Genomic DNA, 22,008 nt, shown 5'->3' on the forward strand with positions numbered 1-22,008 from the left:
CACCTTTATATTCAGCTTGCAAGGAATAAAAAGGAGTGTGTATTGAAGGGATGCTCATTATGTCCTAACCACTTAAACATAGACCCACTTCACTAATAATAATAATAATAATAATAATAATAATACTGCAACCTGTCCAGGGTGTATCCTGCCTTCTGCTCGATGACCGCTGGGATAGGCTCCAGCACCCCTCCAGCGACCCTGAGGGAGAAGCGGCTTAGAAAATGGATGGATGGGTGGATAATAATAATAATAATAATAATAATAATAATAATAATAATAATAATGCATTTTGTTCTAAAAATGTAATAAGAATTGAATGAGGACTTGCTGTCTTTAGGGCACCTAGGTAAATATGACTAAAGGCATGATCTTGTTATGATAATGTCTGAAGACAACCATGAACAACTTGAGGATAAATGTAGGTGGAAACAAACTGAATGGGAAACTTCTAAATCAATGCAATTCTTCATAAATGTGGAGATGAAAATCATGGGAAATGGTGCACTTCCCAATGGTCACAATCCCATTGATGTAAAGGCAACATTACTTCTTGCAACACAAAAACAATTCCATTAGCCAAGGATAGCTGTTTGCTAGCAAGCTTGTTTTGCTTTTGTTTTTTTGGCTACTCTGGATGTTGAAAGAACATGGACTAGAGAAATTTGGGGGCAGGTTTTACAATGGGGTGTATTTTTGTTAGCAGTGAATTTCTCCTCAGACACCAAAACTTTTGACGAATTGTCACCACGTGTTACTGTATCTCCTTACAAGATCATATCTGAAAAATCAATAACCAGACATGTTTTTCATGCTCAGCAATAACTTTTAATCACATTACAAATAACTGTGCTGCAACTCTTTCCGGAAATCCAAACCGTATGAAAGTCAAGCAACTGAACACAATAATCTGTAAACATTGAACAGTATATTAGTCCAGTGTGTCAGCAGACAGAAATAAAGAAATTATAACACACGTGTCAAGCAGAAATTGAACTTTTTCATCAGTGTGGAAAGTTTTGGAAAGGCACTTCTACATTTTGTAGATGAGGTTGTACTCAGTAAGTGGTAAAAGAGAGAAAGCTTTAAACCCCTGTGTGGTTTTTATGGTTCTTACTGTGAATCTAGCAAACACTTGTTTTTCAGGTGCCTTTGGCCAGTATAAAGGATTAGGCTCTTCACTACAGGGAAGCGATACCATAGTGTTTCCCAAAATTAGGCTTACAAAATTTTTGTAAGATAGAGATTCCTGGATTAATATGTTATGTGGTTGTAAAGAATTATTAATATTAGTCAAAAAATTCTTTACATATTCCTGCCCATGTTCACTACCAGCATTACAAACATGAAATATGATTATTCCATTCTTGGTCACAGAGTTTATCAACAATGTTTTAATGAACTGAGACAGAATACCTGCAAGTGTGCCTGAATCCTTTCCGCAAATAGTAGGAAATTTTCCAAAAAGCCCATGGCAGTGGATGTGAATAAACAATTCCTTAGCAGATGATACTAGTGTGGGTGCAGATTTCTGATTTAGATCTAGAGAGATTTGACCATTTATTTTCCCAAAAATGTCCTGTTTGTGTAAATCCTTTATGTCATTTGTATCACTTGTATCATCTTTACTGTAAACGTGTATGTGAACACTTGGCTCTTTCCCATAAACTTTAAGCTTGTTATTCAGGTTGTCAACAAGGTCGCCTGTAAAAGCCTCTGTATCTTTCGCCGTCCAACAGGTTTCTGGAAGTTCGACTCTGATTCTTTGCTCTGGATGTGTTTCCACATCCTGAACTCGCAACAGCTTCAACAAAATGTCTGTTAAACCCTTCGCTGTGTGTGAACCCACTTTCAAGCCGTTATCAGAAGTACAAGCAGATATCAGCTTAACAGCCACTGAGTCTGCCTCCTGGATTTTCACCTGAAATATATTTACAGGCTTTGGTTCAGTTCTCCATGCAGTAAACACGGTCCTGAAGCTGAATTTATTTTGGTGGTATTGAGCAAAAATGCTGTAGTATTTTTCATCTTTTTCATGGTCAAATACTTTTGTTTCTAAGAGAGTTTTCACCTTTTCATCCAGATTTTGAAGATCAAAACCCACATAAACATTTATCACCCCTCGCCCAACTGTGATTCTGTCATTTGTTTTCTGTACCTCTTCTTCAAACTCCTTCTGGAATTGAAAGCCGTGAGGTGTTTGCAGATCATTCGGAAACACGACGATAACAACAGGGTCACCTTTGAACTTCCTTAAAACAAACTCTCCTAATTCCTTACCACTGATCTTTATATTATCCCAATTAAAATATACATTTTCATCTTTGTTTTTGTCCACTTCACTGAATTTTCCTGTTACGTACAGTTTTACGAGTTCAGCTGTTTCAACGGAAGCATCTGTATCTTGAGGATTATACCTTATTTTTATTAAACCTTTCATTTTTGTAAGTCTTGCGTCATCTGTGCCATCAACATTAAGTTGAACGTGGACTGGGCTTCCCAAAGCACCACAGAGGAGGAAGACTTGAGTGAGGGTCCAGTACACCACGGCCCATCTCAGGACAGACGCCATTGCAGGTACTCCACACTCCTCAGCTGAAGATCTTCGACTGTGTATTCTGAGGCAGGAAAGTGCAGTTGTTTTAAATACTCAGGCTTTAAAGCTTTTATATTCATGTTGAAATGATCCAATTGTATGTGTCCATGTGGACCAATGAACTGACCTTGATGGAAATGTTGTGGACACAATGTAAAGTTTGTATTAACATTAAACGACTACTGTACTTTAAACAGACTGTAGCTACAGTGAACTTAGACTGCTGCTCATTAAACACTGTTATAGCACATTATCTGAAAGTAGAGCTGTAGAGCTGTAGAGCATGAATAGTGCAGATGTAGAAAACAGTTCTACTCACCTTTCGTCCAGCAGACCCCGAGTGAAAATGTCCTCTTCTTACCTCAGAATTTATAGGTCAGTTTAATCAGCACTCAGCCAATCAGATACTCAGCCAATCATAGGCCTCAGTGTAATCAGCCAATCAGACAGTCAGCCAATCATAGGCCTCTCACAGAGTGGAACATTTCAACACTATTTGCATGTTCACCTCAAAATGGTTCTCTACCCCTCAGTAGCTTCTTCTAGACCTCATAGCACCACTGTTTCTTATCAAAATTTGGTGGTTGGTTAGTGTAGTGGTTAACACCTCTGTCTTCTACGCTGTAGACTGGGGTTCAATCCGCCACCTGGGCAAGCCCCCTACACTATACCTATAAGAGTCCTTGGGCAAGACTCCTAACACCACCTTGGCCTTCCTCTGTAAAATGATCAAATTGTAAGTCGCTCTGGATAAGAGTGTCAGCCAAATGCCGTAAATGTAAATTTGACCCATGAACATGCTGGCCAAAAAATAAAAAGGACTAAGCCCACATTGTAATGGTTTTTAATGATGGTTTTGGCCTGGTCATATACCAGTATTCTATCCCTGTGTACCTGCATCTCATTTATTATCTACCTCAGACTCACTGCACATTTGGAATGTGTACAACAGCACATTTCATAGTTTTAGTTCATAATTTATTGCTGTACAACACATTGGAATAGTGCAATACTAATATTTATTGTGTATATGTGTATTTTCAGAGTTGGTGAATGTATATATATATATATATATATATATATCTTTTTCTTCTCAGATATTTATATATTTTTTGTATTTAAATGCTATAAGGGGGCTGCGCACCTAAGATTTTCATTCACACCTAACAGTTTCACTCAATTTTACTTGTCAAGTAAAATGATCTTAAATGTACTTGATAAATCTGATATTTCCCCTCTTGAGATTGTTGTAAGCTTAATTGAAGACTGTTTACTTCATTATTAGACATTTTTATTTGTTTCAAGGAATTTTGTTAAGCAAATTTATTAAGCAATATTGGCAGAAAATGTTGTGTTTTGTGTCAGATAGATTTACTTGATAGAATTTACTTGATAAAATTACCTAAAACTAATGAAAAATGTCTAGAAATAAACTAGATGATCTTATAATCACTGCACAGCCATCTCAAAATGGGAAATATTAGATATATTTATTATATTATATTTATTATTAGGTATGAGATCATTTTGCAGTGTATAGTAAGCTGCACTTATAGCACCTCAAACGCTGTAAGATTTATGTTGACTGTATTTTGTACCTTGTCCAGCTCTCATCTAAATATTGATGTAATGAATACGTAACAGCTACAGAAGCAAAACGTGATATAGTAACATAGTAATGCAGAATAGTAACGCTGACCCAATGCAAAATATGAATCCTGAATGGCAGTAGGACTCTCACGATCATGAAGTTTTAGCTGACGATTAATTGTCTTATAAGTGAGTGAATGTACAAGCTGAAAGTGGCCAAATAAGTTCATAAAAAGTCGTATTTGTATATCTACTTCAACCTGTCTTTGAACAGCACGAAGACGAGATATGTAACGATTGACCTTCTCAACTTCTTTGACTTATGAATACATACACATTCGGAAACTGATATCTTAAGCATGCTCCAAAAAAAACAAAAAAAAACTGGGAAAGGCAACTGGAAAAACATTTTTTATCTGAAAATGAATCTTGAATGGCCAGAATGGAACTGACCCAAGCATGAAATTTTAGCTGACTGTCATATAAACAGATGGGATGAACACAGATACTTGTCCTTTTTGTTTCAATCTATGCAACTAGTACAAACCTACTGAACTGATAGCTAATCTTCATCCTGACTATATTTACCCAATAAAATCTCTACTGGTACACACAAGCGTGAAAAGTCAAGCAAAGCTGCACTTTTTCTTGAGAGTGAAAATATAACCCCACATTCATTCTGCTAGCATACATGCTAAAACATTAGCTACATAGCTAACACATAGACAAACATGACTTGTGCTGCCCTCTAAACATCTCAGGCTAGAAGCTTTCATGCGGCTCCATGCGGCTCCATGAATGTGTATTTACATTGTTTTGTGAAAGGCCTGGGTAAGACTTCTTAGAATTGTGTCCCGCTGCACCTGGAAGATATATTTGCTATAGTAAAGCATGCAGACGGTTTTCCTATCAAGGACTGTTAAGTACAAACTCAGTGTGCAGAAGTTCTCCATCAGCGGATGCAAATGTTGCTCTGCTATTCGGTTGGTGGTTACAACTGAACATCAAACATGCCAGCCTGTTGTAAAAGACATGTCAGTAGATACATGACTGTGATGAACCAAACTGAGAGATTAGCTCTCGTTCACTGGACAGTTTCACAAATGTTTGGTAAACCAATGAAAGCCTATCCAAAAGAATAGTTGGTCCCACTTTCTATTAAATGTCTTTAATAACTGTGTAGTTACACATGAATACCATATGCAAAAACATTAACTACTGATGCTTTAGTCAGTGTTACAGCTGGAGTAAAGAAGTACAGCCTATGTAAATACACATGTGCATCAGCTTCAGTTTGGCTTAATGTAATTAAATAAGTGCATCTGCTACACATGAACTTTCCTGTAGTGTAGTAATAAAGTTACACTGTAAAATAAATGGACAGCTCCTATGTAGTTCATATACAGGTACGTTTATATAGGTAGTAATATAGACAGTGTCTTGGGGGAATTGAGACACATTCAATTACTGTCGTAAAAGTTTTTTAATGCCATAAAGTTTTTTACAAAAACTTACAAAGGGACATCTGCTGTACCGTCACATACTCATACAGAAAACATGGTTTAAAGTTATACATTTACATGTCACAGCACTGGCAACATGCATGCTAGCTAAATGTTTGGAAAACTGGCACATATGTAATGTAATTAATGCCTTAATGTAAGTTATTCCAGATTCAAGAGTTTTATTGTCAGGCAGAACAGGCAGTTACACTGTATAATGAAATTCTTACTTAGCTGTTCCTCCATTCACCAAATATAACCTTAATATAATCTTAGAAGAGAACAGAACAAATAGAAAATATAAGAAAAACATTAAAAAAATAGTAAAAAAGTACAGTTTTATGTGCAAAGCTCAAAGAACATTAAAGTTACATGTGCATATGTGCAAGTATGTAGAGCAGTTGTTCAAATGCGTGTTGCAGGTAACAGATGAGTAACAGATGAGGAGGTGCTCACCTCCTGCTTCCTCCTTGGATCAACAATCATTTCCTTGGCCTTGTCTACATTCAAGGAAAGATTGTTGTCATGACACCAGGCCACCAGCTCAGCCACCTCCTTCCTGTACGCTGTCTCATCCCCATCAGTGATCAATCCAATGACTGTAGTATCATCAGCAAACTTGATGATGCTGGTGTTGTTCTGGGAGGCCACGCAGTCATACGTGAAGAGCGTGTACAGAAGTAGATGTCATTAGATAACAAAGCCTGCTTCCTGTAATAAAGACTGCATAAACCCCTCAGACACAGATGTGGTCTGCAGAGATGTGGAAAAAAAGTTCACCACACTCTACACAAATGAGCGAGAGCTTGTGCAGCAAGAGAACAGAACAGGCCTGAATGCCCCCAACTTTCCCCCTATATAACTAGCAGAAGTTGCACTTCTGATGGACCGAACATGAAAATGTTGGCCTAAAATACGAATAAATGCTGACGCTGCTAACAAAATAACGGCATGACAAATGATAAAAAGGTAAAGAGGTGAACTGGAGGTGAATGTGGTCTCTGCAGATGAGGAGGGGAATCCCCTGCGAAGGATGTGACCGTTACCTTTCACAAATTTCACAAATGTTTACAAAACTGTCACATATGTAATGTAATTAATGCCTTAATGTAAGTTATTCCAGATTCAAGAGTTTTATTGTCAGGCAGAACAGGCAGTTACACTGTATAATGAAATTCTTACTTGGCTGTTCCTCCATTCACCAAATATAACCTTAATATAATCTTAGAAGAGAACAGAACAAATAGAAAATATAAGAAAAACACTAAAAAAATTGTAAAAAAGTACAGTTTTATGTGCAAAGCTCAAAGAACATTAATGTTACATGTGCATATGTGCAAGTATGTAGAGCAGTTGTTCATAAAGTGCGTGTTGCAGGTAACAGATGTAAACAGTGTTGTTCTAACAGCAGCAGTACAGTGTAGGTAAGGTGCAGCTATTGAGTGCAAGGTTAAACCAGTTCAGAATGGGGGGGGGGGGGGGGGGGGGGTAGTGAGTGAGGTGCTCACCAGCCTGATGGCTTGTGATCTTGTGATTAGAAAATATTGGTCAGTCTTGTGGTCCTGGACTTCACACTCCTGTAGCGTCTGCCTGAAGGTAGGAGTGTGAAGAGTCTGTGCTGGGGGTGTGACCTTGTGACCCTGGTGTGATAAGTGTCCTGTAGTGAGGGGAAGGCTGCTCCTGAGATGGACTGGGCAGTTTTGATCACAGCCTTTATGTCCTGAGCAGTATGGTTTCCATACCAGACCGTGAGGGAGCTGGTAAGAACACTCTCGATCGTACTCCTGTAGAAGGTGCTGGGAATTTTGGCTGGCATGTCAAATTTCCTCAGTCTTCTCAGAAAGTGCAGTCGCTGCTGGGACTTCCTGATGATGAGCTTGTGAGACCAGGTGAGATCCTCACTGATGTGGATGCCCAGGAACACCTCTGTGTCACCTATGGACAGGGGTGGGTGCAGCTCCTGCTTCCTCCTTGGATCAACAATCATTTCCTTGGTCTTGTCTGCATTCAAGGAAAGATTGTTGTCATGACACCAGGCCACCAGCTCATCCACCTCCTTCCTGTATGCTGTCTCATCCCCATCAGTGAGCAATGTAGTAGTATCAGCAAACTTGATGATGCTGGTGTTGTTCTGGGAGGCCACGCAGTCATACGTGAAGAGCGTGTACAGAAGGGGGCTCAGCACACAGCCCTGAGGGACCCCTGTGCTAACTGTTCTTGTACTGGATGTGCAGCTGCTGACTCTGACTGACTGGGGTCTGTCTGACTGGGGTCTGAAAACTTGAAAAAAGAATGCTGTTACAGTGATTACAGTGTAATTACGTTTATGCAACGCTTGTGTGATTATATGAGAGAGAAAGGCTGTTACAGCTATTAAGATACACTTGTGTGACTACATAATGTCTCCACATTCCCACAATAACGTGTACTTCTGTAATCCATCTGGAACAATGACTGAATTGTTAGTAGTTACAGTGTTGTTGCATATGTTGTTCACATGTATCTACATAGTTATTAGAGACATTTTATATAAAGTGGGACTAGTTATAACATCATATCCATAGTGCTTATTGAAACATACATGCTATGAGCAGCCTGTACTTCACACAGTCAATTTCACCCAATTTAAATTTTGTTAGAGGAGCGTTCACTGCTGTTCAACGTCAATCAAAATCAAACATTTATTTAATATTTTTCCAAGCTATATATGCCTTATTCGAATACCAGAAGGAGAACTGAGTAAGTGTGAAGAGCTTGGATATGCATAGATTAAAATAACACCCATATAATTTAGTACTTAGGCTTTGCTATCTAGCAATACTGTCGCGTATACAACATAACTTACTTTCAGTAAGTTTCAAACTAACACTTGTTCTATTACTGGTCCTCAATACCTCTTCCCACTTTTTGCCCCTGCAGAAATGAGCTTTGCTGCCCTCTGTTGGCCAAACAGGAAAAGCTTTTAAGAAAAAAGACAACATCCCAAATGGCAAAAAACATAAAATCTAAACCATGATGTGTCCACTTTCATAATCAGACCTACGTGGCACCAAATAAAAAGGCTGCACGCTGTAATCCACAGCAGCTCAATCGTTCTGAACTTTAATACTAAACCTTCTTGTTCAGTTACTCATCTTCATCTTCACACCCGAGACGTGGCGTCACACCCGAGACGGGCGTCTACTTTCATGCTTCTCCCTGCTGGATAAAAGTCTCTGCTTTATATATGAATGTTAGTTTTATTTCATGAAGAAAGTAGAACGTTCAAAGAATGACGATTCTGGTGTTTTACTGCTTTTATTATGATAATATTATGAACCTCCTCATATTAAATGGTGATCATGTTTAAAGTTATGATGTAGAGAATGTAACTATCACTGAATGTCTGTACTGTAAATAAAATAGGCATGTAAGAACTTTCTGTAATCAAGAAACTGGTGAAAGATTTTGGTTTTATTTCATTTTATAGCATTTTTTGCTTATATTGTTGAATTAAAAATCTAAATCATCAGTGTGATTATTGCGAAATGTGGCCCGTGTCATTTCTTTACCAAGCTGATGTCCAAACTGGTTAATATTAGTATTAGTATTAAGTTTGATTTGGTCAGATTTCATTCAAATGTTCTCATAGATAATGCAAAAGTATGGGCACACTGGTCAGAATGAGTTAACACATCCTCTCCAGAGAAATCCCTTCTGCACACTTTGACACCATAACTGTTTACAGAACTTACAGGTAAAAACATGAACTGACATTGAAACATAAAAGGTGGCCTGTACAAAAGTCATGACACAATGTGAAATTACTGGAAAATGCAAAGTCGACAAAACTTGTAATCTGGCCAGGGTGCTTAACAGGTGGGGCAGAGAGCCCCCGCCCGTGGCCTCGCCACCTGCCACTCCAGCTCTGCATCTTATTAACATTACGCAAATGTGTACAACATATTAAGTTAAATGCAACAAGTCTGCACTCCAGCAGCACATGAAGCAGACGTCTGGCTGTCTCCGATTCCTGAGAGGCGGCTCTCTGCCTCCCTCTAGTGTTGGCTTTAGGTCTTACCACAGGCTGAGTGACCGTGACCCCTGCCTGCGGCAGACCGAGAGTGAACCCTCACTGAGATGGATCATGGTTTCACAAGGCCCCTGGACACAAGCATCTCTGAAGACCCCCCATCCCCTCCCTCTGACATTAACACAAGAAATAGTGTGAACCACAGCTGTATACAAAAGTATAGTCACCCCTAATGTATTAGGGAACAATATAAAACATAAAACGTGGCCTATGCAAAAGTAATTAACATACATTTTAATATTTACATTTTTTTCCACAATATGATAAACTCACAATTGTGCACTAAAATTGTGTTTGGTGTAGAGGATGCGTGAACTTATTTTCACTTGATATGGGGCGTTAAAACTGTATCTTTTGCTGATATTGTTTAAAGACCCCAGCAGTCAACAGAAGAAGGCTGATCATGCTGAAACATGCAGTAATGCCGGCATAATGACTTATTTTCAAGTGTTAATGAAAGTCACATAACTTACTCTCAGTTTGTGTTGATAATTGTATTTTATACTTTTTCCCATGAATAGCCCACATATCGCTGTTGTCAGAACAAAACCTTATATCTCCAAAATGAGGAAAAAACTTTACAGTAAAAAGAAAAAAAATCCTTTGTTTTTAATGCAAGTCAATGGAATGAGAGTTTTTCCAAGAATTTTGGCTCATTTCTGTTGGGCCATTCATCATGAAATTCACACATGTTATAAAGGACAATGGGTACTTTCAAACTATGTTAAAAAGTGAAAAATGACAAAAACAGAGATACGCGGTTTTGTTCCAAGGCAGCGATATACAGTTGGAAGCTACCTATGAGTGTAGCTCAACTGACACAATGGCTCTTGCAGATGTTTTGTTCTCCAGTGATGTTATCAAGGACATGCAGAAGTCTACTCTAGTCTTATTGCTTGCTCTGTGAGCCATACTGTCCTCTGCTGGTCAAACAGTGGCCGTCAAGAGACAACAGTCCACACGACTCGGAGACGGCAAACCATGTAAACCAGAGATGGCAAATCTAATCCATGACATCTTACTAAGGACAAGCGAAACAATATGTAATCCAGTAAGACTAGAAATGATGAAATGTCTCAGGTGGGTCAGAATAGCTCAGAGAGGATCCATTCATGTGGCATGTGATCAACATGGTCAGTGGATTATGGACATCACCTGAAAAGTGAAATGAAGATTAGATTAAACACAGAATTCATTAGATCAACATGATTAGAATGTGGACAGTTTAATTCATACAGGGCTTTTTGTCATTGCTTTTGTTTTTGCTCTTATTTGATTCACTAGGCTAATTAGTAGGGCATGTTTTGTCCCAAAAAGTCACATATACAGTGTTTCGCTCTGAAAAACCTAATAGATAAATATAAATATGGACAAATAAGACTAAGGAGTAGTGACTACAATAGACCAATCAACCAACATTTGAAATGCTTAATTATGTTGAATTAGAAAACAGCTCTCAAGATGTTGTTACATTTTACTGTATTGATGTGTATTTACATTTATTCTAATGGTATTTAGTGTTTTTACTGGAAAAAAACACTGATTTCTAAGATAAATGGGTTTCAGAGGTGGACGAAGTACATGAATCATGTGCTTGAGTTAAAGTAGAGATACCCAAAGTAAAATATTAGTCCAGTAAAAGTAGAGGTCCTTACTGTAGATCTCAACTTGAGTAAAAGTACTAAAGTATTTGCCTTCAAATGTACTTAAGTATAAAGTCCATCCATCCATCCATCCATCCATCCATCCATCCATCCATCCATCCATCCATCCATCCATCCATCCATCATCTTCCGCTTCTCCGGGGTTTGGGTCGCTGGGGGCAGCATCCTAAGCAAATAGGCCCAGACCTCCCTTTCCCCAGCCACTTCCACTAGCTCCCTGGGGGGATTCCGAGGTGCTCCCAGGCCAGCTGGGTGATATAGTCACGCCAGTGTGTCCTGGGTCTTCCCTGGGGTCTCCTCCCGGGTGGACTTGCCTGTGACACCTCCCAAGGGAGGCGTCCAGGAGGCATCCTAACAAGATGCCCGAACCACCTCAACTGGCTCCTCTCGACGTGGAGAAGCAGCGGCTCTACTCAGAGTCCCTCCCGGATGACCGAACTTCTCACCCTATCTCTAAGGGAGAATCCAGACACCCTGCGGAGGAAACTCATTTCGGCCGCTTGTATTCACGATCTCGTTCTTTCAGTCATTACCCAAAGCTCATGACCATAGGTGAGGGTGGGAACATAGATCGACCAGTAAATCGAGTGCCTTGCCTTATGGCTCAGCTCTTTCTTTACCACAACAGACCGGTAAAGAGCCCGCATCACTGCTGACCCAGCACCACTCCGCCTGTCAATCTCCCGCTCCCTTGTACCATCACTCGTGAACAAGACCCCGAGATACATAAACTCCTCCACTTGAGGCAAGAGCTCATCCCTGACCCAGAGAGGGCTCTCCACCCTTTTCCGCCTTTTTTCGAACCATGGCCTTGGATTTGGAGGTACTGATCCTCATCCCGGCCGCTTCACACTCGGCTGCAAACCGATCCAACGAAAGCTGAAGTTCACGGCCTGATGTCCCCAATAGGACGACATCATCTGCAAACAGCAGCGAAGTGACCCTGAGGTCACCAAACCGGACACCCTCCATCCCCTGACTGCGCCTAGAAATTCTATCCATAAAAATGATGAATAGAATCGGTGACAAAGGGCAGCCCTGACGGAGTCCAACTCTCACTGGGAACAAGTCTGACTTACTGCCGGCCATGCAAATCAAACTCCTGCTTTATTTGTACAGGGCCTGAATGCTGCGTAGCAGAGAGCCATGTACCCTGTACTCCCGAAGCACCTCCCACAGAATACTCTGGGGAACACAGTCAAATGCCTTCTCAAAATCCACAAAGCACATGTGGACTTTTTGGGCAAACTCCCATGAACCCTCCAGAATCCTGGAGAGGGTAAAGAGTTGGTCCAGTGTTCCACGACCAGGGCGGAACCCGCACTGCTCTTCCTGAATCCGAGGTTCGACTATAAGCCAGACTCTCTTCTCCAGTACCCCTGCATAGACCTTACCAGGGAGGCTGAGGAGTGTGATTCCCCTGTAGTTGGAACACACCCTCCGGTCCGCCTTTTTAAAAAGAGGCACCACCACCCCAGTCTGCCAATCCAGTGGCACCGCCCCCGATGTCCACGCAATGTTGAAAAGGCGTGTCAGCCAAGACAGCCCCACAACATCCAGAGCCTTGAGGAACTTGGGATGGATCTCATCCACCCCCGGGAGCCCTGCCGCCAAGGAGCTTCTTAACTACCTTAGCGACTTCGGCCTCAGTAATGGACAAGCCTATTCCGGCGTCCCCAGACTCTGCCTCCTCACTGGAGAACGTGTTGGTGGGATTGAGAAGGTCCTCAAAGTATTCCTGCCACCGCCCAATGACGTCTTCAGTCGAAGTCAGCAGCACACCATCTCCACTATATACAGTGCTAGTGGCACACTGCTTTCCCCTATCTGAGTCGCCTGACGGTTTACCAGAATCTTTTAGGAGCCGACTTAAAGTCACTTTCCAAGGCCTCACCGAACTCTTCCCACACCCGGGTTTTTGCCTTGGCAACGACTGAAGCCGCAGATCGCTTGGCCTGTCGATACCTGCCAGCTGCCTCTGGTGTGCTACAGGCCAACCATGCCCGGTAGGACTCCTTCTTCAGCTTGACGGCATCTCTCACCTGGGGTGTCCACCACTGGGTTCGAGGATTACCGCCCCGACAGGCACTAACTACCTTGCGACCACAGCTACAGTCAGCCGCTTCAACAATGGAGGAGCGGAACATGGCCCATTCTGAGTCAATGTCTCTCACCTCCCCCGATATCTGGTCAAAGTTCTGATGGAGGTGTGAGTTGAAGAACCAATCTGACAGGTTCTTCTGCCAGACATTCCCAGCAAACCCTCACTATACGTTTGGGTTTGCCTGGTCTGACTGGCATCTTCCCCCACCACCTGATCCAACTCACCACCAGGTGGTGGTCAGTTGACAGCTCAGCTCCTCTCTTTACCCGAGTGTCCAAAACACATGGCCGCAAGTCCGATGACACAACTACAAAGTCAATCATTGAACTGCGGCCTAGGGTGTCCTGGTGCCATGTGCACTTATGGACATCCTTGTGTTCAAACATGGTGTTCGTTATGGACAAACTGTGGTTTGCACAAAAGTCCAAAAACTGAACACCACTCAGGTTCAGATCAGAGACGCCATTCCTCCCAATCACACCCCTCCAGGTCTTACTGTTGTTGCCCACATGAGAGTTGAAGTCCCCCAGTAGGACAATCGAGTCTCCAGGTGGAGCACTTTCAAGCACCCCTCCCAAGGACTCTAGGAAGGCTGGGTACTCTGAAGTGCTGTTCGGTGCATAAGCACAGACAACAGTCAGGACCCGTTCCCCAACCCGAAGGCATAGGGAAGCTACCCTCTCGTCCACTGGGGAAAACCCCAACATACAGGCGCCGAGTCGGGGGCTATGAGAAAGCCCACACCTGCCCACCGCCTCTCACCATGGGCAACTCCAGAAAAGAATAAAGTCCAGCCCCTCTCAAGGAGATTGGACCCAGAGCCCAAGCTGTGTGTTGAGGTGAGCCTGACTATATCTAGCCGGTATCTCTCAACCTCGCGCACCAACTCAGGCTCCTTCCCCGCCAGTGAGGTAACGTTCCAAGTTCCAAAAGCCAGTTTTAGCAACCGAGGATCAGAACGCCAAGGCCCACGCCTTCAGACACTGCCCGATCCACAATGCACCGAACCCCTACTACTGCCCCTCCCATCGGTGGTGGGTCGATGGGAGGGGGGACTCATGTAGCTCCTTTGGGCTGGGCCCGGCCGGGCACCATGAGTGAATGCCCGGTCACCAGATGCTCGCTGGCGAGCCCCTCCCCCAGGCCTGGCTCAAGGGTGAGGCCCCGGTAACCCTGATCCAGGCAGGGTACACAAGTCCTTCTTTCTTGTTTTCATAGGGGTGATTATGGATCACACTTTGTCTGGCCTGTCACCTAGGACCAGTTTGCCATGGGAGACCCTACCAGGAGCTTTTGCTCCAGAGAACATAGCTCCTAGGATCATTCAAGCACACAAACCTCTCCACCACGATAAGGTCGTGATCCATGGAGAGTTAAGTATAAAGTAAAAGTACTAAAAGAGTAATTCTTGCTCTGATGTCCTGTTATCATTTTTAATAACAAGACTGTTGCTTTATGAACTCATTTCAGTTGAAAGTCCTCCAGCGTCTCTCTTGGTAAACCAGTCTTTTAATAGAACGTCATTAATTAGTGACACTGACGTCTATTAAAATGATCAGAAGGAAAAAAACCCCGAAGGTAAACAGTTTCCATGAGGGAGAACCGAGTGGCTCTGAAATCACTTTTTACACACAAGCAAAGTTTCAGTTTAAGATTACTTTGTAAATTAGTTACAAGTTGAATAAAAACTGGCTTTAAACTCAGGATCACAAATAAGTTTTCCTTTACTATGTTGATCTGTAGGCCTCTGTTCATAAACATAAACCAGCCCAAACTAATTTACTATAAAATGAAAGTGTTTGTATGAATTCAGAAAAAAAGAAACCTGCCAGTCACGACTGCATATGTGGACATATTTCTATATTGTGGTCTACTTACAGGTCAGGTTAGTTCCATCATTGGTGCTCTGGCTTTGTGCTTCTTTTGTTTTGACCTGTTACGTTTTTATACACACAGAAACCAAAAGGAACGACAGATTTCTCAAAATGTAGTGGAGTAAAATGTCGGGTATTTGACTTTGAAATGTAGTGGAGTGAAAGTAAAAAGTCGCCCAAAATGGAAATACTTAAGTAAAGTACAGATACACAAAAAAAGTAAAGTAAAAAGTAAGTACAGTAACGAATTACATTTACTTAGTTACTGTCCAACACTGATGGATTTAAACAATGACTTTACTTAGCAGCCTAAATGTTTTGCACGTATTTTGCGTCTGAAAACCATGTGGGTTCACAAGTTAACATGCGGTAAATGTGTGATCACAGATCATCCATCATCAACAACAAAATGGAAACAAAAATGACGCCTGTGTTCTTCAGAAACATCACACCCACAAACCCAGTAACCTCCAGCAGGTTAATACCAATGACAATAAGCAACTTTTCCCACACTGGTTCCACTAACAAGACTCTGACTTTACTTCAGTGCCGTACACAGCACTGATATCTCAACTCAAAGTTTTCTGAAGCTGAAATACACATTTATTGCTCCTAATGTTAGACCTGGGTTTGAGTGTTGGCTAATTTTTTCACTTTTGCCCTGTATCTGCATTTCCAGTATGAATTTCTCAGTGTTAACTCTGCTCGTGTTTTGTCCTCTGCTGTGAGTGATGGAACAGAGCCTGTGCCTCTCATACTTCACTCTTACAATATAGACCAATGCTGTCAGTGTCTCAGATTTAGACCCTGAACATCGTGTTTGGTAGACTCTGCAGTTTGCCTTCCCAAATTGCCATGATATTAAAATGCAAAACACTTCCTCCGTTCTTTCTGCAAAGCAACACATTTTCCTGCGAAATTGTTCATCTTGTTTTCGCTTTTCTAACGTTAAATTATTATTTGATCAATTCCTACAAACATCCAAAAGACCTCAGCTACAACAACCTTGGTGAGGTTGGTGGGCCTGCATCCAGTTCAAACCCAACCTTCTCTGGCATCTTGGGTTCGCTAGCTAGCTAGCTAGTAGTATTTGTAGACAAATCTGCTCCATCAGTTCAATTGTTTAAATTGGTTAGTGGTGGTAAGTAGGAATACTAAATGGTAATAAATATATTTTACAGTAAAATGTGTTTTTTACTGCTCATACTGTAAAAGACTGGGGATGTGCCCATTGGTTTACAGTAACATACCAGATGACACAATTTACATTTAGAATTTCCTCTAAATTCACAGAGGTGGCGTGGTGGGTAGAGCTGTTGCCTCACAGCAAGGAGGGCCTGGGTTCGATTCCCCGGCTGGGTGATCAGGGTCCTCTCTACATGGAGTTTGCATGTTCTCCCCGTGTCTGTGTGGGTTTCCTCCCACAGTCCAAAGACATGCAGTCAGGCCAATTGGACATGCTAAATTGCCCATAGGTGTGAGTGTCTGTCTGTCTGTCTGCCCTGTGATGGACTGGCGACCTGTCCAGACGGTATCCTGCCTTTCGCCCGAAGACTGCTGGGATAGGCTCCAGTACCCCCCCGCGACCCTGACGGAGAAGCAGCTTAGAAAATGGATGGATGGATGTAAACTAGTGTAAATATATAGAAAAATGATTACAGGTTGATTCCCACATTTTTAACAACCACAGAAAAACAGGGTTCCCCACCTCTGACATCCCAGGCTAATCTCTGTGTTAAAGAGGTACATTCATTTTCTTTAGCATTGTGAACTATTGTGCCTACCATCATTTTCTGCTTTGACAACAGAATTTTTCACAGGCTCTGCCTCCTCTCTCCACTCCTCACTCCAGTCCACCTGACTGTTTCTTTACAACTGCCCTGTACTACCTTCATCAATTTGACCCTTTTAGTAAAGCCACAACAGCATCTTATTAACCATTCAGTTGTTATATTAGTGCGAGTGCATATTATAACCTGAGCCTTTAGAGTGCAACAATTCAAGAATAATGTTTCTCAATATGAAACAGTGAAGAATTTGGGGATTTTATAATCTACGTTACATAGTATCATTAAAAGATTCCTGGAATCCAGAGAAATCTCTGCATGCAAGACACAAGGCTGAAAACCTATTTCTGTTGGCTGTGATTTTCAGCTGTTAGGCAGTGCTGCACTAAAACGGGATTCTGTAGAGGAAATCACTGCATGGGCTCAGGAACAAACCAATGTCTGTGAACATGGTTCATCACTGCATCCACAAATGCAAGTTAAAACTCTACCATGCAAAGAAGAAACCGAATCTAAACAGGATCCAGAAACGCCGCCACTTTCTCTGGGCCTGAATATACTTAAGATGGACTGTGGCAAAGTGTAAAAATATCCTGTGGTCTGATGAATCATAATTTGAAGTTCTTTTTGGAACTCATGGATTCCACATCCTCCGGGCTAAAGAGGAGAGCGAATATCTGGCTTGTTATCAGAGCACAGTTCAAAAGCCAGCATCCATGATGGTAGGAGAGTGCATTAGTGCACATGGCATGAGTGACTTGAGAAATGACAGGGAAGGCCTTCATTATTTTAGCAAGACAATGCCAAACTACACGTTGTGCATGTATTACAACAGCAGGGTAAAGAGTAGCATAGTTAAATAGTCCAGGTGCTGAACTGGCCTGTCTGCATTATGAAAGAAGAAGAGCCTTTGAACGGTTGAGCAGCTGAAATCCTATAACAAGCAAGAATGGAAAACATTTCACCTTTAAAACTACAGCAATTGGTCTCCTCAGTTCCCAAACACTTACAGAGTGTTGTTAAAAGAGGAGGTGGTGCAACACAGTAGTAAACATAGCCCTGTTGAAATGTGTTGCTGGCATCAAATTCAAAATGTGCATATTTTTTTCAAAACTAGTACATTTTTCAGTTTCAACACTTAATATGTTGTCTTTATACTGCTTCCAGTTAAAATGAATCAATTTGCATTTTGGACAGTATCTCAGCTTTTTTGAAAATGGGGTTGTAGTTCAGTCCTGGAATGAGGTGTGAAAACATCTTCAGAAGTTCTCCAATGAATATTAACAAAAACAGAGCAAATATTACAAACTCACACTGGTAACATGATTCTTGAATCTCCTTAACATCCAAATCAAAAGACTTAATGTATTACTTTACACATGTTACCGTTTTGCACCCATAATCTGAAAGCTTTTGATGGGATGGTTTGCGAAAACTTAATTAACTCCACCACCCATGAGACTTTGCTTTTTTATTCCATGGTTCAGGACTGTTGCTTAACACTAGCTCTCTTCAGCATTAAAATCGGACAAGTTCACATTAGCAAAAGTTTAATTTATATCCAGTCAACTATGGAAAGCAGAGAACAGACGCTGAGTAAAAGAGCTTACTGTCAGATAACGTGGAAAACCAGGTTAAATGCTTGATACACACCTCTTTGGAAATGTATATATGATATATAAATACCCTTGACCTAAAACTTCTATAGATTGTATGCAGTGTGAATATAATCCTGCAAAAAGCTGAACAGCCGTCTGTTTCTTACTCAGAAAAGGTTGATTTGACCTTTTGGATTAAGATGGCAAGAAGAAAAGGTCTAAGCCCACTGGAAGATGGTTCATTACTGGGTGGATGACAGGAGGGTCAGTCACAGAGACTGCTCAACTGTTTCAATAGGAACCGTGACTAAAGTGACCTCTGCGTTTATAGATCATGATATGATGAGTAATATATAAGAGCAACTCTTCTTCATATGACTAAGAATGTCAATGCAGGATGCCATCAGACTGTGATCAGACTGTGATCAGACTGTAATCAGACTGTGATCAAGAACAATCCATCCACAACTACATAGAGAGGTATATTATTGTAGCGCTATTCAGTCACCCCTCATTACAAACATGACAACTTTTGAGAAAAGTGAGAGCATCTTAGAGGTGCAAAACCACCGGTCTGCAGAGATGTAGAGAAAGGTGATATGGTCAGATGAGTCATCATTCACCACATCCTGCACAAGAGGGTGTGAGAATGTGTGGGGTACATCAAAAGAGTGGTACAGGCCTGAACACCTGACCTCTACATTGAGGGGCTGTGGGGGAAATTTTTCTGGCAGGGTTAACAAAGGTATTCTAACTTATTACTGCTGTCCATTCATGAAGTCCAATGATGGAAATGACGTCTTCCTGGTCGAGAATGCCCCTATCCACAGAGCATGAGGGGTCAGTGATCGCTTTGATGAGTATGAAAATGATGGAAAATGATGCTCTGGCCTTCTCAGTCACCAGATCTCAACCCAGTTGAAACCTATGAGACATGCTCAACAGTGCTCTCCACCAGCATAATCCATAGGGTTTAATATGATGTCAGCCCACCCTTTGCAGCTATAACAGCATCAACTCTTCTGGGAAGGCTTTCCACAAGGGTTTAGGAGTGTGGTTATGGGAATTTTTGACCGTTCTTCCAGAAGTGCATTTGTGAGGTCAGAGACTGATGTTGGACAAGAAGGCCTGGCTCACAGTCTCCGCTCTAATTCATCCCAAATGTGTTCTATCGAGTTGAGGTCAGGACTCTGTGCAGGCCAGTCAAGTTCTCCCACACCAAACTCGCTCAAACGTGTCTTTATGGACCTGCTTTGTGCACTGGTGCAGAGTCATGTTGGAATAGGAAGGGGCCGTCCCCAAACTGTTCCCACAAAGTTGGGATCATGAAATTGTCCAAAATCTCTTGGTCTGCTGAAGCATCAAGAGTTCCTTTCACTGGAACTAAGGGGCCGAGCCCAACTTTAACACAAAGTTAGGTTAGTTCATCATTTAGGTGACGTATGTGCTCCCAAAACTTTACACTGCTGCACTGATGTTGAACCGCGTACTTGCACTGGGTCGGTATGACCAACAGGTCAAAATGAGCTCAGAACAAAGTGACCGCTGGGCCCTGATTGGTGTTCTTGCTTTGCATTATTTTTGTTTTGACATGTTACGTTTTTATACACACAGAAACCAAAAGGAACAACAGATTTCTCAAAATGTAGCGGAGTAAAAAGTCAGATATCTGACTATGAAATGTAGTGGAGTGAAAGTAAAAAGTTTAAGTTTTCCCAAAATGGAAAAAACTACTTAAGTACAGTAACGAATTACATTTACTTTGTTACTGTCCACTGAGTGAAGACTTCTGGAAATATAGTGTAAAAATATAATGTTCTAACATGGTCACGTCAGGCGTCTGACACCAAACCGACTGAGCACGCTTTCAGTAAGACAAAACTGAAGGTAGAAAGACCCTCGAACAAGGACTACCTGAAGGTGGCTGCAGTAAAAGCCTGGCAAAGCATCTCAGGGGAGGAAATTCAGAATTTGGTGATATCCATATGTTACAGACTTCAGGCAGTCATTGACGGCAAGGGTTGCATTCAATTTTCACATCAAATCATTTTACTACATGTAATTATGTTAGTTTGTCTGATTACTTTTGAGTGTGTGAAAACAGAGGTGGTGTGCAACATGGCGCCCCCCGAGGCAGACGTGTTTCCTCGCTCTGCTAAAGAATGCCGGCTTTTTCTTCTTTTTCTGTGCATTAATGCTCCCTCTACAGTGCACAAGTGCCAGGCACTTTTAACTTATGACCGACAAACTCTGCTTGACATCGCAAAAGACAACAAACATGGATTTAGCGGCTTTATTCCACCGGAGCTACAACCCATTGTCCGCTCCCGCAGCCACCACCACCACCAGGAAGACCCAGACCTACCGACCGCGAGTGAGCATGCTGATCCGAGGAGAGCGCTCCAGAGGCGGCGACGCAAGTGAGGCAAGAGGGGAGGGCTGCATGCCAGGCTAAAGGCTCGCGCTAGCCGACCACCAGTGCCTAGCCTCTTGCTAGCTAACGTGCGGTCATTGGAGAAGAAGCTGGACGAGCTGAGAGCTAGGATAACATCTCAGCGGGAAACAAGAGAGTGCTGCGCTCTAATGTTCACTGAAACCTGGCTCTCAGACAGAGTACCGGACAGTGCTATCCAGATAGAGACTCACTCTGTGCATCGTGGAGATCGCACGGCAGCCTCCGGTAAGGCTAAGGGTAGAGATGTGTGTGTGTTTGTTGTATTGGTTTTAGGTCTCAATGAATAGATAACTTCAGGTAGCAATTTAGAGCAAAGCTCTTTAAAATTATGTCAACCATTATTAACATGAGATATTCTGAAGTAATGACAAGCACTTTTGTAAGTCGCTCTGGATAAGAGCGTCTGCTAAATGCCATAAATGTAAATTTAAATGTAAATGTTTGTAAACAACGCGTGGTGTAGAGACAAACGGACCGTTTATAAGCACTGCTCACCAGACCTGGAGTTCCTGCTGTTAAAATGTCATCCCTATTATTTACTAAGGGAATTCTGTGCTGTGTTTTTAACAACTGTTCATATAAATCCGCGGGCTAACTCTGCGGCAGCGCTCGTCAAACTCCATGACGTCATCAGCTCGTTAGAGACGGCTCACCCTGATGCCGTGTTTTCATTGCTGGTGATTTCAACCAGTGCAGCTTACGGACTGTATTTCACATGGACGTTCCAACCCGTGACAAAAACATCCTGGATCATGTGTACAGTAAT

The 22,008-nt window shown here is 41.9% G+C and overlaps 1 protein-coding gene across 1 annotated transcript; it reads right to left on the minus strand.

Annotated features, from left to right (window-relative positions):
* Positions 1-819: 819 nt before the first annotated feature.
* On the minus strand, positions 820-3,021 carry LOC108415858. The gene is made up of 2 exons (XM_017688900.2): positions 2,916-3,021; positions 820-2,618 (listed from the first exon to the last, which is right to left on the minus strand). Exon 2 carries the CDS (start codon positions 2,570-2,572, stop codon positions 1,034-1,036), a length of 1,539 nt encoding a protein of 512 aa, XP_017544389.2. The 5' UTR covers positions 2,573-2,618; positions 2,916-3,021; the 3' UTR covers positions 820-1,033.
* Between the last annotated feature and the right edge of the window lie 18,987 nt (positions 3,022-22,008).

This window comes from Pygocentrus nattereri, chromosome 23 (assembly GCF_015220715.1).
Source record: "Pygocentrus nattereri isolate fPygNat1 chromosome 23, fPygNat1.pri, whole genome shotgun sequence".
NCBI classification, from domain to species: domain Eukaryota; kingdom Metazoa; phylum Chordata; class Actinopteri; order Characiformes; family Serrasalmidae; genus Pygocentrus; species Pygocentrus nattereri.